Source organism: Ranitomeya imitator, chromosome 4, assembly GCF_032444005.1.
Source record: "Ranitomeya imitator isolate aRanImi1 chromosome 4, aRanImi1.pri, whole genome shotgun sequence".
NCBI classification, from domain to species: domain Eukaryota; kingdom Metazoa; phylum Chordata; class Amphibia; order Anura; family Dendrobatidae; genus Ranitomeya; species Ranitomeya imitator.
Window position 1 is genome coordinate 239,426,574 of NC_091285.1, and position 25,616 is coordinate 239,452,189.

The 25,616-nt window shown below is 42.9% G+C and overlaps 1 protein-coding gene across 1 annotated transcript in view; it reads right to left on the minus strand.

Moving 5' to 3' along the window:
- LOC138674484 (dynein axonemal heavy chain 3-like) overlaps positions 1 to 25,616 on the minus strand; it is a 3,367,401-nt gene that overhangs the window by 41,421 nt on the left and 3,300,364 nt on the right. Inside the window, 2 exon segments of the mRNA XM_069762320.1 lie at positions 2,166 to 2,426; positions 17,290 to 17,427. Coding sequence (XP_069618421.1) covers positions 2,166 to 2,426; positions 17,290 to 17,427 — 399 coding nt within the window.

The window sequence follows — 25,616 nt, forward strand, 5'->3', positions numbered from 1 at the left end:
GTGGGACAGTTTTATAGGTCGGGTCGTTACGGACGCGGCGATACTAAATATGTGTACTTTTATTGGTTTTTTTATTTTATTTAGATGAAGAAATGTATTTATGGGAATATTATATATTTTTTTTTTTCATTATTTTGGAATATTTTTTTTTATTTTTTTTACACATTTGGAAAATTTTTTTTTTACTTTTTTACTTTGTCCCAGGGGGGGACATCACAGATCAGTGATCTGACAGTTTGCACAGCACTCTGTCAGATCACTGATCTGACTTGCAGCGCTGCAGCCTTCACAGTGCCTGCTCTGAGCAGGCTCTGTGAAGCCACCTCCCTCCCTGCAGGACCCGGATCCGCGGCCATCTTGGATCTGGGGCTGGAGGGAGCAAGGAGGGAGGTGAGACCCTCGCAGCAACGCGATCACATCGCGTTGCTCCGGGGGTCTCAGGGAAGCCCGCAGGGAGCCCCCTCCCTGCGCGGTGCTTCCGTGCACCGCCGGCACATCGCGATCATCTTTGATCGCGGTGTGCCAGGGGTTAATGTGCCAGGGGCGGTCCGTGACCGCTCCTGGCACATAGTGCCGGATGTCAGCTGCGATAAGCAGCTGACACCCGGCCGTGATCGGCCGCGCTCCCCCCGTGAGCGCGGCTGATCGGCTATGACGTACTATCCCGTCCAGGGTCAGATAAGCCCAGGGCACCTCGACGGGATAGTACGTCTAAGGTCACAGAGGGGTTAATTGAAAGTGACAAAGTTTCTCATGCATGCCACTTATAAGATTTGCCAAATTCATTAAATGGCATGCGTCTCGGAAAGAATTGAATGCATCTTATTCCTTCATGTTTCTCATTAAGACTTGTGTACGAAATGCATATGTTACAGGGAGCCTGACAGATGATACATGCTGCTCGATCCACGGGCTGCATGTGTCAGATGCTGTCTGTATGATGTCAATTAGATACATTTAACTCTGAAACACTGTGGCATTTCAGAGAAAAACATAGTTCAAAAGCCACTGTGGATGGATCCGCACATGAGACTAGTCAGACAGGTAGGTCCCCCAGCTGCTTTTCCCTGTCCAATACAATGGAGTGACTGATATCACCCTGCAAGCTTGTAAAGTGAAATACTTGTCACTCCAAGGGAGCAGCCAGGGAGAAGCTACCGGGGACGTGCCTGTCTATCTCCCAAGTGCCTTGGTTTTCAGCGGCTATTAAGCTATTTTTTTCTCTGATATGCTGATATGTTTCAGAGTTAAACATATTCAGCTGAAAATCATACAGCCAGTATCTGATACATGGTGCCCGTAGATAAGGCAGCATGCATCAGCTATCAGATTCCCTTTGTAGACAAAACATTATCCTTTGTGGGTTCACCGCTTGTACAAATGGTACCAACAGTACCATGCCTTTTTCTTCTTATTTAGGAGGGTTATTGGAATAATGCAGTAAAAGTGAAAGTCAACTTTTGTTGGTCGCATTTCTATATTGAAGAATATGTGTGTCGTATATTAATAATAATATAATAATTTTTCAATAACCAACTTTGAATCACAAATAGCTATTTAGAGGGAATCCATCATGTCCAGAAACACTATTTACCTGTGGATACAGTGGTAATCTGCAGGTAAGTAGCTTTTGAATAATATCTTACGTGCTTAATGGAGCTGCGGCTACAGGGAGAAATTAATTTATGTTCTTCCTGCAGCTGCTTTTTTCCAGTCATTGCAGAAGAGCAGGTAGCGGTTACAGTTAGTGTTTAATACCCAGTGAGCGCCTTGTAATCACTCCCCAGCATATTGAATGTCAGCCCATGTTGCACATAGACACTGAAAAGTAGACTGTCAATCAAAGTGCTGGGGAGTGATTATTGCCACGATGACTGTATACTGCATCACTTTAAGTGAGTGGTCGCAGGGAGAATAAAACTTCATATTTTCCTTGCAGCCGTTGCTTAGTAAGTGGGGTGCACATTATTAAAATGCTGTTTACCTGCAGATGAATACCATTTCTGAATGTGACAGGTTCCCTTTAATATATTTAATGTGATATGTATAACCCGGGTGGATATATGATTCAATATTAATTAATATTAGTAAGCTGATTACTATTCAGAATTGTTTCTGTTATCAAGTGGCGATGCAACTTGACATCTATCAAGGTTTATTGTTACCTCCGGATCAGCACTGAGGGGTAGGCTTTTTATGTATTCCATATAGCTGTCGTGGGTACCGTACTTCGGAGTGAAGTATTTTCCACTGGGAGAAAACGTGTAGTGGTCTTCGGTAATTACAGCTTCACAAAGAAATATGTCTAGCAGGCTTAAAAGGAGACGCCTGTCGTGCTCATCTGTTACTCTTCCTCCATAGTTACATTCTCCAGTTAGATAAATGATGGCATCGAGAGGGGCTTCTTCATAATCACTGAGGAACCTCTACAACATGCAAGATATAGATTTGTCTTAATGATCTCATCCCAAACGTAGCACGTTGTGACATGCACTGCCCTAATTAAAGGTATCATATATTGTTTATTAAGGTCAGGACACATTTACAATGGGCATCACCTCCTAATTCATGTTGCTGTGGTAAATTTGGAAAGACTATAGGGACGTGTCTCATCAATCACAGTCAAATATAAAAGAATGGAAGATACGCAAAGCTTATTTAGTGATATAAGTATTAGTTTTTTATGTATTATTTTAAAGGAGCTTTCCAACATTCTTAAATAGACCACAACAGACTCCAATCAGGACATATCAGTATGGGCATCACGCCACTATTAAATGGGTTGACCTGTGAAAACACATTATCACCTATCTAAAAGATGGTAAACTACTTACTGATCATTGGGGGCTTCTGACTGTTTGGACCTGCACCAATCAGCACAACGGGGAATTTTTATCCCCAATGGGGCTTTTTTATCCCCATTACAAAATGTAGCAGAAGATTGCATATCCGGCCACCATTCCATTCATGCTCTACGGGGCTGCTGGAAAACAACAAGCACAGCGCTTCCCACAGGGAATAAATGGAGCTGTGGTCAAGCATGTGCAGCGCCGCTCCATATTAATAGGTATAAGGCTACTTTCACACTAGCGTTAACTGCAATTCGTCACAATGCATCATTTTGCAGAAAAAAAGCATCCTGCAAAAGTGCTTGCAGGATGCGTTTTTTCCCTATAGACTTGTATTGACGACGCATTACGACGGATTGCCACATGTCGCATCCGTCGTGCGACGGATGCGTCGTGCTTTGGCGGACCGTCGGGAGCAAAAAACGCTACATGTAACGTTTTTTGCTGCTGACGGACCGCTTTTTCCGACCGCGCATGGGCGGCCGGAACTCCTCCCCCACCTCCCCGCACCTCACAATGGGGCAGCAGATGCGATGAAAATCTGCATCCACTGCACCCATTGTGCGGCGCAAACAACGCTAGTGTCAGTAACCTCGCTAACCCGACGCTAGTGTGAAAGTAGCCTAAAAGGTCACATCTTGTTGAATAAGGGGATGGAGATTCAGGCAAGTTGGAACTGATCAGTAGGAGATTTACTCCTATATTTTGTAAAGGATTCTTTCAAGACTATTGCAGAATTCTGCAAACAAATATTAAAACATTGAGAACAACTGTATTTCTTGACTAAGAGCTGTAAATTTATTGTGCTTGATACAAAGCTTTAATTCAAGTTCATTGGTTAAAGCTAGCAATCGAGCAGGAGCAGGTCTGGCCCCTTGATGTGCACTACTGTCAGAGACCCTGGGAAGAAAACAGAAGCGGTTTATTACCACTTCTGTCTTCTATTTCATTGACTACACCCCGCGGATTGAGAGCTGCGCAGTGAACAGAGTCACCTTTACATGCCCTGGTTAGAGTGAAAAAAGATGAACAATAAAAGGAAAAATATACGTTCTCCAGAGATCTTTTATAATCTCTTTGGGGGGAAAGTTGTGTAAAAAAAAATATATACACATACATATTTTAAAAATTTTTGAAAAATGACTGTATTTTATAACAAAAAAATAGAGTGTGGCTCATGTGGTCTCCAAATAGAGGCTAGATACAGGAATGGACATATATTCTTTTCAGCGATGAGTCCTGCTTTTGTCTCGGACACAGTGATAGCCAGAGATTGGACTCTAGACCTCGTGAGAAATGCCATGAAGAAGCCTTCCTGAGGAAACATCTCACTGGTCCTCCTCTTATGGTGTGGCATGTACTAATGTATGGAAGCTGGAACTTTTATAGTCTTTATTCCAGGTACAAAAACAGCTCAGCATTGTATTGATTTGGACGTAAAATGAGTGATTTCTTCAAAGTGTCGCATGAGTGGATTTTCTTCACTACAATCCCAGGTTACTATGGCCTGCAGAGTCCCCAGAATTGTCTCCTATCAAGTACATCTAGGACATTATTGGTTTACAATTGTCAATTACAAAATGAGCTGCCAGCAGTGGATCTTGTTGATTTGAGTGCCCAAGTGCATTCAGCATGGCAGACAACCATTAATAATCTCATAGGTATATCAGCCAAGACATGTTAGTGTGTATATTTCTGCTCTTGGTCTCATATTTGATACTGAATAAATCAAGATGTTTTGAAAAAAGTAGTTTCCATTTGTATCATCGTTTGCATATCATTAACATGTTTATTGATCCTTTGATTGCTATAATTCTACAAATTTTCCTTTATAGGTGTTGCAATTTCAATTTTGACAAGTATATTTTAAAAAAGAGATGTTTTCATGCTGACTGCTAATATAACTAATGCAGTTGGGATGAAGCCCGCTGAGACCAACCCAAATGACTTGACTCCCTATTTTCATCCGCTATTTCTACTGTTTTCACTGATTTTTCAGCTATACGGCACTCCAGGTTTCATAGATGCATGTGCAGCGCCCCAGAGACCTGGTTGTTGCAGTAACGTTGCTCTGCCACTAAGGGGAGTGATGGTACGTCTGATGGCACTAAAGGAGTTCTTCTGACCAGGTATCACCAGCACACATTACACTTCACACTCCGGCCACTAGGGGGAACAAAAGGTTTTATTTATTAGGCCACTCCTCACACTGGTAAAACTAGGGGTTGGATAGGAAGTTAGTCAGAACCTGACTGGGTTGGATTCAGGCAACATCCCGTGGCAGGGGGTTGTGCAGGGGGAAGATTCAGGGGGGTCCCTGTCAGGCGTGGGAACCTGGCAGGTACCTAGCGACAAGAACAGAACGTTACGGAACCGCGTCTGCACTACCCGCGGCGGTATCCTAAGAGAGAGACACGAAGCGAAGGATATTGTTGACAGTGAGAAATGAGATCAAGCACAAAGGAGAGCCAGTAGGAGTCATGCCCGGAGAACGGCAACATCCTACTGAGGCGCGTAGCCGGTGGCCGGAACACCGAGGAAGTAACTGACTCTATGCCTTACTTCAAACTCCGCAGGACAGTTAATTATAGATTGGCTGTCTACCTTACATCACCTAAGCAGACATAGGGGGGCAACGCGTGGAGAGGGGCGTCTCTAGGGTCCCGGAAGAACTCCAAGCCTACCCGTCAAGTGGGTGCGTCCTAGCCATAACATACCTGGGGGACGGAGAACTAGAAAGAACTGGAACAAATTGGAACGAACGAGAATAGAGGACTATCCCGAATGCTCAGCAGGGAAGCACTACAACACACAGGTGCTAGTGGTAGGCAACGATTTCCACCTGCAAAGGGAACTCTGGATGTGCCTTCGGACCGGCCGGTCTCAGACAGCCCTGTTAACTGTGCTCTGGATTGCGGATCCTGAAGTCTTCAGTAAAGAGGTAAAGAGACTGCAACCCTGTGTCCTCGTTATTGTCTGCACCTCACACCATCGCCACCTACACCACTGGGAAGCCCTGGGGATATACTTCACCTGTGGGAAGGTTTACCATCTAGCTGCCATCACATCACCCCAGTGGCCCCAAGCAGCGTCGGTCACCCCGACCGAATACCACAGGTGGCGTCACAAAACCTTGACAGACTCGTATCACCTTTCATTGGACGCCCCTTAGCAGGATCACGGACCGGGTCCAGCCACCGTGACAACCCCAGAACTGAGACAGAGAGGACCGGTACCGAGTAACCCGCAGCCCTGCGTCTGGGGGTGTTCCAAATACGTATTGTAATACTTCATATACAGATCAGTAATGGTGAGCTTGGTACGCCACTATGAGAAATGCATGAAACCATTAATTCTTGTTCAATCCAAAAAAAGAGTATATGTAGTGTTTTGGGACACAATTTTGGTCCTTCAGCTAATAAATGGATTGGAAGAATAAAGGGAATAAGAAGCAGATGGTGAAGTAGAGAACATGGACGACCACCATGGCGCTTATCGCCTAACATAGTGAGGCTAGTTTACCCATCCATAGCGCTCCTCTTCACCACCTGCACTCTGGGTAGACATACAAGTCTTTTTGGGGGAATGCACGAGACTAAGTACTTTCATCTACTTCACATATTAGAATGACAGTTCTTCCTTACTGATATAAATGCCTACAATGGGGGAGCCTGCCTCTAATTCATGCTGCTTGTAATTTGGGCAGCATGAATCGCGGGACAAGTAGCCTACACCCCACAGATTACATGCTATTCATATGAATTTTTGGAGACACATCTTTGGACAAACTAAAGCAATTCTAGTCAAACATTATGTTAAGAAGTTGCCGTTCATGCAATGATCTATGTATTGTTTCTTTAATTTCTTCAAGCTAAAGTTTGATTTTAAAGGGAACCTGCTAGAACATTTTGGAAGTAAGGGTATGACTGAATAAGCGCTCGTGCCCAAAGCCAAAACATGTTCCTTCTTTGTAGAAATCCGAATTGCCATCATGAGAAATCTAGGCTAGAAATCATATACATATCAATGCACTAGAGGAGGGTCCATGCACTTAGTCTGCTTCTTCCCAATGCACTGACACACCCCCAATGCACTTCCAGCCTGATTTGCATATGACATGATTTGTTCATCTGATATGTATAAAAAGTATAATTTTTATTGGTTGAAAATCACCTATACATCCACACCACAACTCCTATATGTGCAAATGTTCAGACAGGTTCCCTTTAAATCTGATTGCAAATAACTGCCTAATGCTGTTCTCTGCCTTTTATTGTGAAGTTACATTAAAATCACTTATTTATTAATCCTAAGATTTTTCTTATTGGAAATGCACAGGTGGTTGCCCCTTAGTGACAGCAGCGTCATTATAATAGCACTAGATTGTGGCCCGATTCTAACACATCGGGTATTCTAGAATATGCATGTCCCCGTAGTATATGGACAATGATGATTCCAGAATTTGCGGCAGACTGTGCCCGTCGCTGATTGGTCGAGGCAACCTTTATGACATCATCGTCGCCATGGCAACCATTACGAAATCTACGTCGATACTGTGCCCGTCGCTGAATCAGAAACGTGAGATGTCTACGTCCTTTATGACATCATCGTCGCTCTGCCCGTTGCTGATTGGTCGAGGCCTGGCGGCCTCGACCAATCAGAGACGCGGGATTTCCAGGACAGACAGACAGAAAGAAAGACAGACAGACAGAAAGACAGACAGACGGAAAAACCCTTAGGCAATTATATATATAGATGGCATCAATACACATACAGCCCATTGAGCCCTTTGTCTACAAGTTATGTTAATTACACCATGTCTCTTTATGCCAAGTGAATTGTTAGACACTTTGGGCAACAGGGAAATGATTAACAATTAGGTCCTTTGTTACTAGTGAAGGGAGCTGTTTGTTATATGTCCGGTAGGACTCATGCGGATGGAAGTAGAGCAGATATAATACCGCCATACTGTTACAAAAATAAAAATGAATCATTATGCTAAGGCAATGACTTAGTACTATCATACAAGATTGATCACACTTCTACACAGGCTCTCTGCAATCCCCTATGATGGTTTCTAATCCCCCATGTGCTGACACATGGTCCTGTGGAGACCCAGGCATTTCCTGCAATCCTGTGATAGCCCCTATTACTCTATGTGCCCCATCAGGCAATAATGCTCCATCTTTATTCATGGCATAACTTCCACTGTTCCCCTGTATCTTGTCCTGATAGACTCTGTATATCCTATAGGAACGGGGATATCTCTGGCACCACCTTGGGCACACAAGATCCTGATGCAAGTAGAGGAGCTGCGGAGACACCATCACGTGTTTCTCAACGCAGGCAGTGAATAGCCAGGCCTTTCCCCGGGAAGGAACAACCAAGGGAAGGGCAGCATCCAATAAAGGAAAACATCCAATAAAGGAAAACCTCCTATGCCAAGCATGGTATCCATCCACAGACAGCTGTTTCTGGGTTTTTGCCCCTCATCAGTGTGGAGTAGGAAACTGGCTATCAGGAGCAGTGCCTAGTAGAAAGTCTATAAAGGCACAGATGATTGACCTCGTGGAGACCAAAACATCCAACACCGCGGAGACACCATCACGTGTTTCTCAACGCAGTGATTCCAGAACACTGCCCCCAAATATGCAAATGCAAGTAGAGGAGCTGCGGAGACACCATCACGTGTTTCTCAACGCAGGCAGTGAATAGCCAGGCCTTTCACCGGGAAGGAACAACCAAGGGAAGGGCAGCATCCAATAAAGGAAAACATCCAATAAAGGATGTTGGATGTTTTGGTCTCCACGAGGTCAATCATCCGTGCCTTTATAGACAAGATCCTGATGTCATGCAGTATTAACACATTGTATACGAAGCAGCATGAAGCGACCTGATGCTACTTTGTATTAGGCTTTAGTATGCAATTGCTGCACGCAAAATACACAAATAAAAGTATTTAACTTAGCATTTAATCTAACATTCATACAGTATATGATACTTTCTGCTGTACTTGGTTTTGCCATAGTGTACTTACTTTTTTCACCATTAGGTGGCAGTGTTTAACTAGAGATGTTTTCATTGAAATCATTTATTACAAATGTGGATGGATGAGTAGATAGATAGATAGATAGATAGATATGGGATAGATAGATAGATAATAGATATGAGATAGATAGATAGATAGATAGATAGATATGAGATAGATAAATAGGTAGATATGGGATATATATGAGATAGATAGATAAATAGATAGGTATGAGATAGATAGATATTAGATAGATAGGTAGATATGGGATATATATGAGATAGATAGATAGATAGATATTAAATAGATAGATAGATAGATAGATATGAGATAGATAGATATATAGATATAAGATAGATAGATAGATAGATAAATGATAGATAGATAGATAGATAGATATATGGGCTATATATGAGATAGATAGATAGATAAATATTAAATAGATAGATAGGTATGAGATAAATAGATAGATATTAAATAGATAGATAGATAGATAATAGACAGATAATAGATATGAGATAGATAGATATGATATGATATAGATAGTCTTCTTGATCTCTTACTTTTGTTTGCATAAATTTGTCTCCAAAGAATGATAGACTAAAAATATACAAGTGGATTGTTCAGATATGTGCATTTTTTGACTCTTTTTTATTATAGCATTCTGTTTTTTATTGGATAGTTTTACTAGAATCCTCTTTTGCAATATCCTTTAATAAGGTGCCGCCTTGGGTAATAATCCTGTTGCATATTTGCACTAAATTGTAAGGAATATTCTCTCAAATTTTTGGCTTCCATGACCAATGAAAGCCTCAGTTCTTGGTAAGATCTGAGCACTAGAGGCTTTTTGAGTAGATATTGTGGCTAAAGGGGTGGGCCCACCATGACAACTCATCATTTACCTACTGGATACAGTAGGTGTCTGATAAATGTTGGTCTGGCCACTTGGACCTTCACTGTTCCCAGGAACTGAGTTCTGGAGGAATGGTACTGAACAATAGCAATAGCAATGGAGATACTCCATCAGTCCCATAAATAATGAATGCAGTGGTGGTGTTATGTTGGGCTCACCCCTTTAAGGAGGTCATACACATTAGATAAAACTCTAAATGTATCTGTCATAACAAGAAACATCGGCCATGATTAATGTTTTATATGCCTGATTTTTTGCTCCTATAAGAGACAAGCTTCTGTTAGGGCAGTGGAGGTACCCTTTGTCATGATCCAGGCCGGGGTTTGTTTCTTGCTATTCTCTCCCCTGTCTCGTCATGTGGGTGTTAACCTTCTCTTCCTCGTTCTGGGTTCGGTGTGGCTAGTTCAGTCTGCTGTGTCCTGCAGACCAATGTCAGTGATAGTTCATGCTCCCAGGCTAGAGCAGCTGACCCCTTGATACCGTGTTTTTGTCCTCTGCCCGTTTACTCTGTTTCGGTGACTTCCCTTTCCTGCCACCCCACTTGTATTAGTGTTCGCTCCTTGTGCTTGGACCTCTTGGTATGTCACCCGTATGTCTTCTGACCTGTTTTACTGTCTCACGTCTCGGTTATCTCTGCTCCCATCTGGCTCTGACTTCGGGCTTGTATGACCACATGTATTTCTGTGACCTCTGGTACTTCTGTTCCCGACTGTTGCTTACTCGGCTCGTATGACTACTCTTTCGCCACCTGGTGGCGCCCTGTGCTACTGCCCAGTAGTTCTGCACTGTGTGTGCAACCTCTCTTCCCTCACCAGCATCCCCTGGTGGAGGTTGGACTATACTGCACTACAGCAGCATTACATCCTTCAAGAAAACGCCAGGAGAATTTAAAAGGTATTGTTTTCAATTTACACATAATATTGACAGGAAAGAATATATTTTATGTTCAAAACATGTTGTCTTTGCATATCCCATGCAATTAAGGCAATATAATATACATTTTTCTTCTCTACACTTCACAACAATAGAATAACCTGCTGAAATAAATCATGCTTTGATCAAGCCTAGCATCTTCTTCCACTAATTAATTGAAAAATTGATTGTCATATCTATGGCAATCCAAAAATTATTAGCTGATCCAGCACGTCAATAAAATAGAAAAAAATGCATGTGTTTCCAATAAAAACCATAGGACAAAATTGCATTTTCAGTCAGAGGAAAACATCCCAAAGGGTAAAAAAGTCATGGTTGACGCATTTCAAAGCGACACTTTTTAGTCATAACCTAACCTATGTCATGTCTATGTAGCAGACTCAAAAACTTGTCATTCAACCAAAGGAGGATGGCACTAGATGTGGAATACAGGCTAAGGCTGCCGTCACACGGTCAGTATTTGGTCAGTATTTTACATCAGTATTTGTAAGCCAAAACCAGGAGTGGAACAATTAGAGAAAAAGTATAATAGAAACATAAGCACCACTTCTGTATTTATCACCCACTCCTGGTTTTGGCTTACAAATACTGATGTAAAATACTGACCAAATACTGACAGTGTGACGGCAGCCTAAGGCTGAGGAGCTGGAAGTCCATCGTCACACTTCAATTTACTTCCAACTTCCATTTCATCTGCTTTCAAAGCGCGATTTCTTGACGCTCAAGCAGCAAGTTGCGAATATAAAGTGTCAATTGCCTTATGTTTTTTAACCCCTTCATGACCCAGCCTATTTTGACCTTAAAGACCTTGCCGTTTTTTGCAATTCTGACCAGTGTCCCTTTATGAGGTAATAACTCAGGAACGCTTCAACGGATCCTAGCGGTTCTGAGACTGTTTTTTCGTGACATATTGGGCTTCATGTTAGTGGTAAATTTAGGTCAATAAATTCTGCATTTATTTGTGATAAACACGGAAATTTGGCGAAAATTTTGAAAATTTCGCAATTTTCACATTTTGAATTTTTATTCTGTTAAACCAGAGAGATATGTGACACAAAATAGTTAATAAATAACATTTCCCACATGTTTACTTTACATCAGCACAATTTTGGAAACAAAATTTTTTTTTGTTAGGAAGTTATAAGGGTTAAAATTCGACCAGCGATTTGTCATTTTTACAACGAAATTTACAAAACCATTTTTTTTAGGGACCACCTCACATTTGAAGTCAGTTTGAGGGGTCTATATGGCTGAAAATACCCAAAAGTGACACCATTCTAAAAACTGCACCCCTCAAGGTACTCAAAACCACATTCAAGAAGTTTATTAACCCTTCAGGTGCTTCACGGAAGCAGAAGCAACATGGAAGGAAAAAATGAACATTTAACTTTTTAGTCACAAAAATTATCTTTTAGCAACAATTTTTTTATTTTCCCAATGGTAAAAGGAGAAACTGAACCACGAAAGTTGTTGTCCAATTTGTCCTGAGTACGCTGATACCTCATATGTGGGGGTAAACCACTGTTTTGGCGCACGGCAGGGCTTGGAAGGGAAGGAGCGCCATTTGACTTTTTGAATCAAAAATTGGCTCCACTCTTTAGCGGACACCATGTCACGTTTGGAGAGCCCCCGTGTGCCTAAAAATTGGAGCTCCCCCACAAGTGACCCCATTTTGGAAACTAGACGCCCCAAGGAACTTATCTAGATGCATAGTGAGCACTTTGAACCCCCAGGTGCTTCACAAATTGATCCGTAAAAATGAAAAAGTACTTTTTTTTCGCAAAAAAATTCTTTTAGCCTCAATTTTTTCATTTTCACATGGGCAACAGGATAAAATGGATCCTAAAATGTGTTGGGCAATTTCTCCTGAGTACACCAATACCTCATATGTGGAGGTAAACCACTGTTTGGGCACATGGTAAGGCTCGGAAGGGAAGGAGCGCCATTTGACTTTTTGAATGAAAAATTATTTCCATCGTTAGCGGACACCATGTAGCGTTTGGATAGCTCCTGTGTGCCTAAACATTGGCGCTCCCCCACAAGTGACCCCATTTTGGAAACTAGACCCCCCAAGGAACTAATTTAGATGCCTAGTGAGCACTTTAAACCCTCAGGTGCTTCACAAATTGATCTGTAAAAATGAAAAAGTAATTTTTTTTCACAAAAAAATTATTTTCGCCTCAATTTTTTCATTTTCACATGGGCAGTAGGATAAAATGGATCATAAAATTTGTTGGGCAATTTCTCCCGAGTACGCCGATACCTCATATGTGGGGGTAAACCACTGTTTGGGCACTCGGCAGGGCTCGGAAGAGAAGGCGCGCCATTTGACTTTTTGAATGGAAAATTAGCTCCAATTGTTAGCGGACACCATGTCGCGTTTGGAGAGCCCCTGTGTGCCTAAACATTGGAGCTCCCCCACAAGTGACCCCATTTTGGAAACTAGACCCGCCAAGGAACTTATCTAGATGCATATTGAGCACTTTAAACCCCCAAGTGCTTCACAGAAGTTTATAACGCAGAGCCATGAAAATAAAAAATAATTTTTCTTTCCTCAAAAATGATTTTTTAGCCTGGAATTTCCTATTTTGCCAAGGATAATAGGAGAAATTGGACCCCAAATATTGTTGTCCAGTTTGTCCTGAGTACGCTGATACCCCATATGTGGGGGTAAACCACTGTTTGGGCGCACGGCAGGGCTCGGAAGGGATGGCACGCCATTTGGCTTTTTAAATGGAAAATTAGCTCCAATCATTAGCGGACACCATGTCACGTTTGGAGAGCCCCTGTGTGCCTAAACATTGGAGATCCCCCAGAAATGACACCATTTTAGAAACTAGACCCCCAAAGGAACTAATCTAGATGTGTGGTGAGGACTTTGAACCCCCAAGTGCTTCACAGAAGTTTATAACGCAGAGCCATGAAAATAAAAAAAAAAATTATTTTCTCAAAAATGATCTTTTAGCCTGCAATTTTTTATTTTCCCAAGGGTAACAGGAGAAATTTGACCCCAAAAGTTGTTGTCCAGTTTCTCCTGAGTACGCTGATACCCCATATGTGGGGGTAAATCACTGTTTGGGCACATGCCGGGGCTCGGAAGTGAAGTAGTGACGTTTTGAAATGCAGACTTTGATGGAATGCTCTGTGGGCGTCACGTTGCGTTTGCAGAGCCCCTGATGTGGCTTAACAGTAGAAACCCCCCACAAGTGACCCCATTTTGGAAACTAGACCCCCAAAGGAACTTATCTAGATGTGTGGTGAGCACTTTGAACCCCCAAGTGCTTCATAGAAGTTTATAATGCAGAGCCGTGAAAATAATAAATACGTTTTCTTTCCTCAAAAATAATTATTTAGCCCAGAATTTTTTAATTTTCCCAAGGGTAACAGGAGAAATTTGACCCCAATATTTGTTGTCCAGTTTCTCCTGAGTACGGTGATACCCCATATGTGGGGGTAAACTACTGTTTGGGCACATGCCGGGGCTTGGAATTGAAGTAGTGACGTTTTGAAATGCAGACTTTGATGGAATGCTCTGCGGGCGTCACGTTGCGTTTGCAGAGCCCCTGATGTGCCTAAACAGTAGAAACCCCCCACAAGTGACCCCATTTTGGAAACTAGACCCTGAAAGGAACTTATCTAGATGTGTGGTGAGCACTTTGAACCCCCAAGTGCTTCATAGAAGTTTATAATGCAGAGCCGTGAAAATAATAAATACGTTTTCTTTCCTCAAAAATAATTATTTAGCCCAGAATTTTTTATTTTCCCAAGGGTTACAGGAGAAATTGGACCCCAAAAGTTGTTGTCCAGTTTCTCCTGAGTACGCTGATACCCCATATGTGGGGGTAAACCACTGTTTGGGCACACGTCGGGGCTCAGAAGGGAAGTAGTGACTTTTGAAATGCAGACTTTGATGGAATGGTCTGCGGGTGTCACGTTGCGTTTGCAGAGCCCCTGGTGTGCCTAAACAGTAGAAACCCCCCACAAGTGACCCCATTTTAGAAACTAGACCCCCCAAGGAACTTATCTAGATATGTGGTGAGCACTTTGAACCCCCAAGTGCTTCACAGACGTTTACAACGCAGAGTCGTGAAAATAAAAAATCATTTTTCTTTCCTCAAAAATTATGTTTTAGCAAGCATTTTTTTAGATTCACAAGGGTAACAGGAGAAATTGGACCCCAGTAATTGTTGCGCAGTTTGTCCTGAGTATGCTGGTACCCCATATGTGGGGGTAAACCACTGTTTGGGCACACGTCAGGGCTCGGAAGTGAGGGAGCACCATTTGACTTTTTGAATACGAGATTGGCTGGAATCAATGGTGGCGCCATGTTGCGTTTGGAGACCCCTGATGTGCCTAAACAGTGGAAACCCCTCAATTCTAACTCCAACACTAACCCCAACACACCCCTAACCCTAATCCCAACTGTAGCCATAATCCTAATCACAACCCTAACCCCAACACACCCCTAACCACAACACTAACCCCAACACACCCCTAACCCTAACCACAACCCTAATTCCAACCCTAACCCAAAGGCTATGTGCCCACGTTGCGGATTCGTGTGAGATATTTCCGCACCATTTTTGAAAAATCTGCGGGTAAAAGGCACTGCGTTTTACCTGCGGATTTTCCGCGGATTTCCAGTGTTTTTTGTGCGGATTTCACCTGCGGATTCCTATTGAGGAACAGGTGTAAAACGCTGCGGAATCCGCACAAAGAATTGACATGCTGCGGAAAATACAACGCAGCGTTTCCGCGCGGTATTTTCCGCACCCTGGGCACAGCGGATTTGGTTTTTCATATGTTTACATGGTACTGTAAACCTGATGGAACACTGCTGCGAATCCGCAGCCAAATCCGCACCGTGTGCACATAGCCTAATTCTAAAGGTATGTGCACACGCTGCGGAAAACGCTGCGGATCCGCAGCAGTTTCCCATGAGTGTACAGTTCAATGTAAACCTATGGGAAACAAAAATCGCTGTACACATGCTGCGGAAAAACTGCACGGAAACGCAGCGGTTTACATTCCGCAGCATGTCACTTCTTTTGTGCGGATTCCGCAGCGGTTTTACAACTGCTCCAATAGAAAATCGCAATTGTAAAACCGCAGTGAAATGCGCAGAAAAAAACGCGGTAAATCCGCCATAAATCTGCAGCGGTTTAGCACTGCGGATTTATCAAATCCGCAGCGGAAAAATCCGCAGAGGACCAGAATACGTGTGCACATTCCTAGCCCTAACCCTAACCCTAGCCCTAACCCTAACCCTACCCCTAACCCTACCCCTAACCCTACCCCTAGCCCTACCCCTACCCCTACCCCTACCCCTAACCCTACCCCTAACCCTAACCCTATTCTAACATTAGTGGAAAAAAAAAAATTTCTTTATTTTTTTATTGTCCCTACCTATGGGGGTGACAAAGGGGGGGGGTCATTTATTATTTTTTTTATTTTGATCACTGAGATAGATTATATCTCAGTGATCAAAATGCACTTTGGAACGAATCTGCCGGCCGGCAGATTCGGCGGGCGCACTGCGCATGCGCCCGCCATTTTGGAAGATGGCGGCGCCCGGGAGAAGACGGACGGGACCACGGCTGGATCGATAAGTATGATAGGGTGGGGGGGGACCACGGGGGGGGGGATCGGAGCACGGGGGGGGAATCGGAGCGCGGGAGGGGTGGAACGGAGCACGGGGGGGCTGGAATGGAGCACGGGGGGGTGGAACGGAGCACGGGGGGGGTGGATCGGAGTGCAGGGGGGGTGATTGGAGCACGGGGGGTGATTGGAGCACGGGGGGAGCGGACACGAGCACGGGGGGGGGAGCGGAGCACAGGGCGGAGGGGAGCCGGAGCAGTGTACCGGCCAGATCGGGGGGGTGGGGGGGCGATCGGAGGGGTGGGGTGGGGGCACACTAGTATTTCCAGCCATGGCCGATGATATTTCAGCATCGGCCATGGTTGGATTGTAATATTTCACCCGTTATAATGGGTGAAATATTACAAATCGCTCTGATTGGCAGTTTCACTTTCAACAGCCAATCAGAGCGATCGTAGCCACGAGGGGGTGAAGCCACCCCCCCTGGCCTAAACTACCACTCCCCCTGTCCCTGCAGATCGGGTGAAATGGGAGTTAACCCTTTCACCCGATCTGCAGGGACGCGATCTTTCCATGACGCCGCATAGGCGTCATGGGTCGGAATGGCACCGACTTTCATGACGCCTACGTGGCGTCATGGGTCGGGAAGGGGTTAAAGCTAGACAACCAAGTAAATAGTTTCGAGTGTGTAAAACTTGGAGACAAACTCTTATAACAGTGGGGGTTATGAGCTTCCTCTTAATGTCCACCATCTAGTAGATGTAAATACAAAAAAGCTCAGAACACCAAGATTTCCCCCCTCATGTTCATGTTTCTTTCACCTTACTGTGTTCGAATGATTTTCGTAGCATCTTTGAGACATTGATATTAAGTGCAGTGTAAAACACACAGATTTTTCAGTTGATCAAGAGATATTTATCCATCAAGGCTTCGTTTAATTATATGTGGCAAGAGCTGACATCCATTACCTGGAGTTGCTTGGCACTGATTTTTAGGTCGGAGTCACTGAATTCATAGGGTATATTCCAGCCAAGGGATCCATACGTGCGCCTCTCTTGAACAAGTGCATGAAAAAAACATAATCCGAATAAAATCTTCTGAAACACCTATGTAGATAAAAATATATCTGAGAAACGGAAATTGCAAAAACCATAGACAATCATTTTTTAAATGGTCAGTACCTTCTGGAATTGTTTGACACAACTAAGCTTTGCTGCTCTTATCCAACACATACGTTTCTCCATTGACAGGCTATATGTACGAGGGGCGATCCAAAAGTAATGATAATCGGTTATTTCTATTGCACACAGAAATTAAAATAAAATGTTTTCTTCTCTCTTAGGTACCCACTAGTCCAGGAAAAAAAAATTACTTAAATAGACCACGATTCCCGGGAGCTACATTCATTTGAATATGAACTGCCGAGGAGTGAACATCAAAATGGAAAAAAAGGAGCTCAGAGCTGTCATCAAATACCTCTGATTGAAAAAAATGACTACCAAAGACATACACAGCGACTTGGTGGAAACATTGGGGGATTCTTCTCCTCCATATTCCACAGTTGCACGCTGGGCCAAGGAATTTAAGCTGGGAAGAACATCGACGGAAAATAACCATCGTGAAGGACGCCCATCCACGTCCCTCAATGAAGAAAACGTGAAAAAAGTTGAAGAAGTTGTATTGGCAGATCGAAGAGAGGGTCAAGATCAAGAATTTTTTTCGAAGGGAATTCTAAGTTTAGAAAAGAGATGGACTAAATGTATAGACTTGTTAGGAGACTATGTAGAAAAATAAATTTATTTTTTGACTATATTCATTGTGTTTAGTATTGATTATCATTACTTTTGGATCGCCCCTCGTATTTGCGCTTTGTGCTTATTCCTAGCTTAAGACTACAAATAATAACAGCCCCCATCTGAATAATAGTCATTTGGATCAACCTTTATTCTGTGTGCCCAATAGCATCTCGGTGCTTACTTAGGCAGCACTCAAGTCCATGGCGGAAAATCTTCAATTCCCTTACTACCAGGAGAAGACCAACAAATCTCCATGGTACTTCAGAATGAGAGCCAGTGTGTATTTCCAAAACCAATTTTACTAAGAATTTGGGTCAGCGTAAAATTAAACTAGAAAGTCTTGAGGGGATTGTTGAATACTGAACACTAGTTAACACCCTAATTAATATAAAAACCACGTAAACTTATCTCCTGCACAGTTCCAGTGATGTCAGCCTCGCAGTTTCCAGAAAGTGACGTTCTTTGTATTACTTTCAGGCTGCAGCCAATGAGAGGCAAATGTAATAAAAATTGCATCAAAATTCCGACACATTACTTTGCAAAAAATAAAAAATAAATTGCAAAACTTCTCCTATACATTACAGTGTTAATCATGGACAGAACATGGGCTGCACACTGATGACATCCTTGGGCTGTGCAGGATTTGTATGGACCTATAGACTTATACGGGTGATTTTGATCTGTGACTTTAATGAAGAATGGACATGTCTCCATGATTTTTTTGCCCATATATCGTTCACAAAAAACACAGACGCGAATAGCACCATAGACTTTAATGAGTTATGTCCATGTACTCATGAAATTGTGAATGATACCTAAATCATCCCCATTATTCTAATAAGTGGAACTGAATAATAAATGTAATTCAATCTTTAAGGGGTTATCCAGGACTAATTATTGGTTTACTAACATGCATGTAACCACTACCTGTCATGCCCTGGTGCTGATCTCTGCCAGCACAGAGCAGTCAGAGACCACTCCCAACGGTGATTCAGTAGCTCCTCTGACACCACATGAACAGAGCAGTGGATTCGCTTCTGCTCTGCTTTGTTGACTTCTGGATCCCCGCTGCTTAGCCACGGGAAGCCGGTTGCCAATAAGCATGATGTTGGCTGTCATGCTCTGTTGACAGAGCAGCACGGAAGAGGAAGAACTGCTCTATTGATGAAGAGCAACTAAATCATTGACAAGAGCAGTCAGTGACCGCTCTGAGCCAACGGGTACAACAGGCAGGTAGTTGCCTCTGTTAGCATCTACCTGCCTTTTAGTTTTTAGGCCCATAGGAAAAAAGATAAAATAGTCCTGGACAACCTCTTTAAGTATTATAAATAGGTTGACGCTACTGATCTCAGGGAAGCTTTCAAAATGAAACAAATGAGAAAAATATTAATATTGTTTCAAGATATCTACATTTAGGAGTCAGAAAAAAAATAGCCAAATTCATCAAAATTGTGCATTTGTAATAATAAATTTGGCACGCCTCGCTTGAGATTTTAGAGCTGTTTGTTTACCACCTCTTGCTTGACATACATGTAATCCAATAATTTACCCAAAGGGTGGTGCTCGTCTTGGTGCGTTTCCCAACTACTTGCTTCTGTTTCTACACATCGGTCTCTGTTATAGTCACAAATGTCGTACTCCATTTTACTGGCATAATGAACTGTTTCCATTATTTCCTTTGTTCGCTGCCAGTATTTTCACATTCTTATTATGAAGCAAGTTTCATTTGCTAAGCACATCGTGTATGGGTGGATTATTAGTCTGGCACGTTTACCTTACATGGACCCAGCTCAAAAGAAGCCCTGCACAATACAAGCCAAGTATAGAGTGGTATCCTGCCGAATAGAGATATATATTCAACTAGATTGTGGCCCGATTCTGACGCATCGGGTATTCTAGAATATGCATGTCCCCGTAGTATATGGACAATGATGATTCCAGTATTCGCGGCAGACTGTGCCCGTCGCTGATTGGTCGAGGCAACCTTTATGACATCATCATCGCCATGGCAACCATTATGACATCTACGTCGATACTGTGCCCGTTGCTGATTGGTCGAGGCAAATTCGCGGCAGACTGTGCCCGTCGCTGATTGGTCGAGGCAACCTTTATGACATCATCGTCGCCATGCTGTGCCCATCGCTGATTGGTCGAGGCCTGGCGGCCTCGATCAATCAGGGACGCGGGATTTCCAGGACAGACAGACGGAAAAACCCTTAGACAATTATATAAATAGATGTGTATACAGTTACAATGGCAGCTATCAAGGGGTCGGACACATTAGGTAGCAATTGAATTCAATGAGATGGAAGAAAACAAAATAGGCAAGTGTAAAAATATGAGTGATTTCAACAAGGGGTGTACTGTGTATACTAGACAATTATGTCTGGGAATTTTCAAAATAACGGGTGTTGTTGGGTGATCCCGATATGCATTGGATAGTACTGACAAAAGTGGACCAAGTAAAGATAAAAGTAACCCTGCTATTGGGTCGAGGCTCACTGATGAAAGTGAAAATGGAAGTCTAGCCAGTCTGGTTCAATCCAACAGAACTACCCTCGCCTACTGTATTCTCACCCATCCCTTGTAGATTGTGAGCCCGCGTGGGCAGGGTCTTCACTCCTCCTGTACCAGTTATGACTTGTATTGCTTAAGATTATTGTACTTGTTTTTATTATGTATACCCCTCCTTACATGTAAAGCATAAATAAGAATAATAACTTGCTAACAAAAAAGTTAATGCAAAACTCCACAACAGTCCAGACTATTTTGGCAGCACAAGGGAAATATACAGCAAATACGTTTTAATGTTATGGCTGTTTGGTGTATATATGCTTTTTCATTGCTATATATAGACGCACAACTGTTCCTACGCCTGATATACAACACCACCATTTACATATTATATTCTCTACAAGACAGAATTCTTCAGGTCAGTGTTCAAAAGAAAACAAGAAGTCTGACGTGACCTTAGTACTGAATAAAACTGGCTGTTAGAGTTGGGAGTAGGGAGCAATTTTTTTTTTCCGGAAAATCTCATATAGAGCTTAACTTCTCCGAAACCCACTGTTCTTTTATTATTCTGGGAGATCTTAATGCTATTGCAAAGGTCACTCAGTGTGCCAGAATTCTTAGCTTTCCTGTCTGTAGAAATCACTTGAAGGGGGGAGAAGTAACTAAGAGACGTTAACAGCCTAGTTACAGTATATGTAGGCATGGTCTATGTGGTTCTATTAAATGCATGAAAATATATTATTAGTGCATTTGTTTTATTTGGTTTTTAACATTATTGATTTTTGGTAAAAAAAAAATAAAATTATATCCTAAAATGTGCCCACTTATGTCATAAATACAGAGCAATGCAAAAAGCTGGAAATAGAAAGTACGTGCAATTGTAAGGCAAAATATATAGAGGAATAAAATGAATTGTCTGAGAATATATTATCTGCATCACACATGCATAAAACTTCTCACTCTGATTGAGGAAAACGTACCGTAGATAGAAGTTTTTGTTGCCTAAATATAGTCGTGAATTTGCACAGAGAGGAACACAGTGACTCATAAGACTCTGTACACACTAGCAGTAGCATAAAGTAATGACAGAATCTGAATTCAGTGATGATTTTTTTTGCAGTAGTTTTATACCATCACATTTTATCAGATGAGGTGATGGAGTCCTGTAAATTATGTGTGCCCACCACGGAGTCCACTATATTCACAAGTGGTGGGCTCCTCCCAGCAGAGGTGTATCTAGGGTTTCAGCCACCTTGGGCAAGAATTCAGTTTGGCGCCCCTACCCCCCAAGGACATATGAGATTTGCACACTTAGTCACGTACCCACGAGCTCCTCTCCCTAATGCTCTCAATGTTCATTGAAAACTGAGAGAAGCAGAAGAGAAGCTCGTTGTCACAGGACCACAAGTATGAAAATCGGACATAAGTGAAGTGTCCATGTGATGACTGCTGGAACCTGCAGAGCTGAATCCTGACATCGCAGCTTCTGAATTCTCACAACTAATGCACTGCACACTTTTAGGATTCTCCAGTGGACAGTCATATTAGCACAAGCATGTGATTTGTATACTTTTGGCCACATTCCGACTAGACGTGTCTGACCTCGATCAGTTCATTTTCATTGAGTGAGGCCAAACATTTCTAGTCAGCACATGACCGCATGTATGTAAATCGCCAGCACGAGAGAATCCTGACAGCGTGCAGTGCGCACTGTGAGAAGTCAGAAGTCTACAGTCACAAAGAGTAACTGCAGACTCATTACAAACCTGGACATCCCCTTTAATGCTCCTAACATAAATAAAAATATGAGAATTAGTCAGTATCACAAATAAAAATTACATCCAGGTACCTTAAAGATGACGTCGTCTCTGGAGTCGTTCTCCTTTTCTTCATCTTGTCCAGACCCCATGATGAGTTTTCTCATCCACAGCCGTCTCTGCAGACTTCCATCTTCTCCGCTCTTTTGCAGAAAATCTTCACATGATGCCCTTAAAGATAGAAGTGTCATTAAAATGCTCCTGAATAAAAAATTGCCCCTCACTATATTGTCTGCACAAAATATGACCCCCGCACTGTCTCTCTTATGGCACATGCTCTTCACACTGAACCCCCTCTTCACTCTGTCCTCTCATACTGTGTCCCCCCTATAGGGCCTAGTATTTATACTGTACCCTCTCATCACACTCTTCCTCTGATTGATATACTGTCCCCTCCTGGCTGTGCCCTTATACTATCCCCCATGCTATGCCCCTACTGCTCAGTTTCTATTCTGTGCCCACTCACTTTTCTCCCCTATACTGTCTCCTCACACTATTCCCTACCCTCCTCATACTGTCTCCTCTCATATCCCCCTATTCACCATACTGTCTCCTCATATATTTACCCCCTCACTTTCTATACTGCCTGCTCACCTGACTCCCCATACTGTGTCTGCACACATCCCATCACCTTCACCTTCACTCTCCAAACTCTGTCCACATACTCATATTGTGTCCACATACAGTACATTCTCCCATTTGCTACTCATACTGTCTGCACCCATCCCCCATACTGTTTCCTCATATATGCCCCCCATTCCCCCATACTGTTTCCTCATACATGCTCCTCATTCCCCAGCACTGTTTCCTCGTACATGCCTCCCATCTCCCCCTTTGCTCTTTATTTTGTGTCCTCAAATCTCCCTCACACATTAAAGCGCCCCATTCCCACTACAAATCTTCCCACACACAATAATTAACCCCATCTCCACTCAAAATCTTCCCACATACATTAAATCCCCATCCTCACTCCAAATCTCCCCCCACATATTAAACACCCCATCCCCACTCCAATTCTCTCCACACATAATAAATCCCCCATCCTCACTCCAATTCTCCCCACACACATTGAACACCCTTATCCCCACTCCAATTCTCCCCATGCATAATAAAGCCTCCCATCCCCACTCTAATTTGCCCCACACATAATAAAGCCCCCCATCCCCACTCAAATCCTCCCCCACACAATAAATCCCCCCATTGCGACTCAAATTATCCCCACATACAATAAATCTCCCCATCCCCACTCCAATTCTCCCCACACATTAAACATCCCGATCCCCTCTCTAATTCACCCCACACATAATAAAGCCCCCCCATCCCCACTCAAATTCTCCACACACATATTAAAGCCCCCCCTGCTCTTAATCTTTGGTGTCTTCAGCTCCACTGGAGCACTTACCACCAGTGTTCGCCTCTGCAGCGTGGGCGAGTGATGTCAGCAGCATGATCACACGATCTGATCATGCTGCTGGTGTTGCTCTGACCCAGCAACAGGGGCGGACACTAACAGATTGGGGCCCATGTGTAAGAAATGTATCTCAGCCCCCCTCCTTTTATGGCGACAAAGCTATACATATACAGTTAGGGCCAGAAATATTTGGACAGTGACACAATTTTCGCGAGTTGGGCTCTGCATGCCACCACATTGGATTTGAAATGAAACCTCTACAACAGAATTCAAGTGCAGATTGTAACGTTTAATTTGAAGGGTTGAACAAAAATATCTGATAGAAAATGTAGGAATTGTACACATTTCTTTACACACACTCCACATTTTAGGAGGTCAAAAGTAATTGGACAAATAAACATAACCCAAACAAAATATTTTTATTTTCAATATTTTGTTGCAAATCCTTTGGAGGCAATCACTGCCTTAAGTCTGGAACCCATGGACATCACCAAACGCTGGGTTTCCTCCTTCTTAATGCTTTGCCAGGCCTTTACAGCCGCAGCCTTCAGGTCTTGCTTGTTTGTGGGTCTTTCCGTCTTAAGTCTGGATTTGAGCAAGTGAAATGCATGCTCAATTGGGTTTAGATCTGGAGATTGACTTGGCCATTGCAGAATGTTCCACTTTTTGGCACTCATGAACTCCTGGGTAGCTTTGGCTGTATGCTTGGGGTCATTGTCCATCTGTACTATGAAGCGCCGTCCAATCAACTTTGTAGCATTTGGCTGAATCTGGGCTGAAAGAATATCCCGGTACACTTCAGAATTCATCCGGCTACTCTTGTCTGCTCTTATGTCATCAATAAACACAAGTGACCCAGTGCCATTGAAAGCCATGCATGCCCATGCCATCACGTTGCTTCCACCATGTTTTACAGAGGATGTGGTGTGCCTTGGATCATGTGCCGTTCCCTTTCTTCTCCAAACTTTTTTCTTCCCATCATTCTGGTACAGGTTGATCTTTGTCTCATCTGTCCATAGAATACTTTTCCAGAACTGAGCTGGCTTCTTGAGGTGTTTTTCTGCAAATTTAACTCTGGCCTGTGTATTTTTGTTATTGATGAATGGTTTGCATCTAGATGTGAACCCTTTGTATTTACTGTCATGGAGTTTTCTCTTTACTGTTGACTTAGAGACAGATACACCTACTTCACTGAGAGTGTTCTGGACTTCAGTTGATGTTGTGAACGGGTTCTTCTTCACCAAATTAAGTATGCGGCGATCATCCACCACTGTTGTCATCCGTGGACGCCCAGGCCTTTTTGAGTTCCCAAGCTCACCAGTCAATTCCTTTTTTCTCAGAATGTACCCAACTGTTGATTTTGCTACTCCAAGCATGTCTGCTATCTCTATGATGGATTTTTTCTTTTTTTTTCAGCCTCAGGATGTTCTGCTTCACCTCAATTGAGAGTTCCTTTGACCGCATGTTGTCTGCTCACAGCAACAGCTTCCAAATGCAAAACCACACACCTGGAATCCACCCCTGACCTTTTAACTACTTCATTGATTACAGGTTAATGAGGGAGACGCCTTCAGAGTTAATTGCAGCCCTTAGAGTCCATTGTCCAATTACTTTTGGTCCCTTGAAAAAGAGGACGCTATGCATTACAGAGCTATGATTCCTAAACCCTTTCTCCGATTTGGATGTGGAAACTATCATATTGCAGCTGGGAGTGTGCACTTTCAGCCCATATTATATATATAATTTTATTTCTGAAC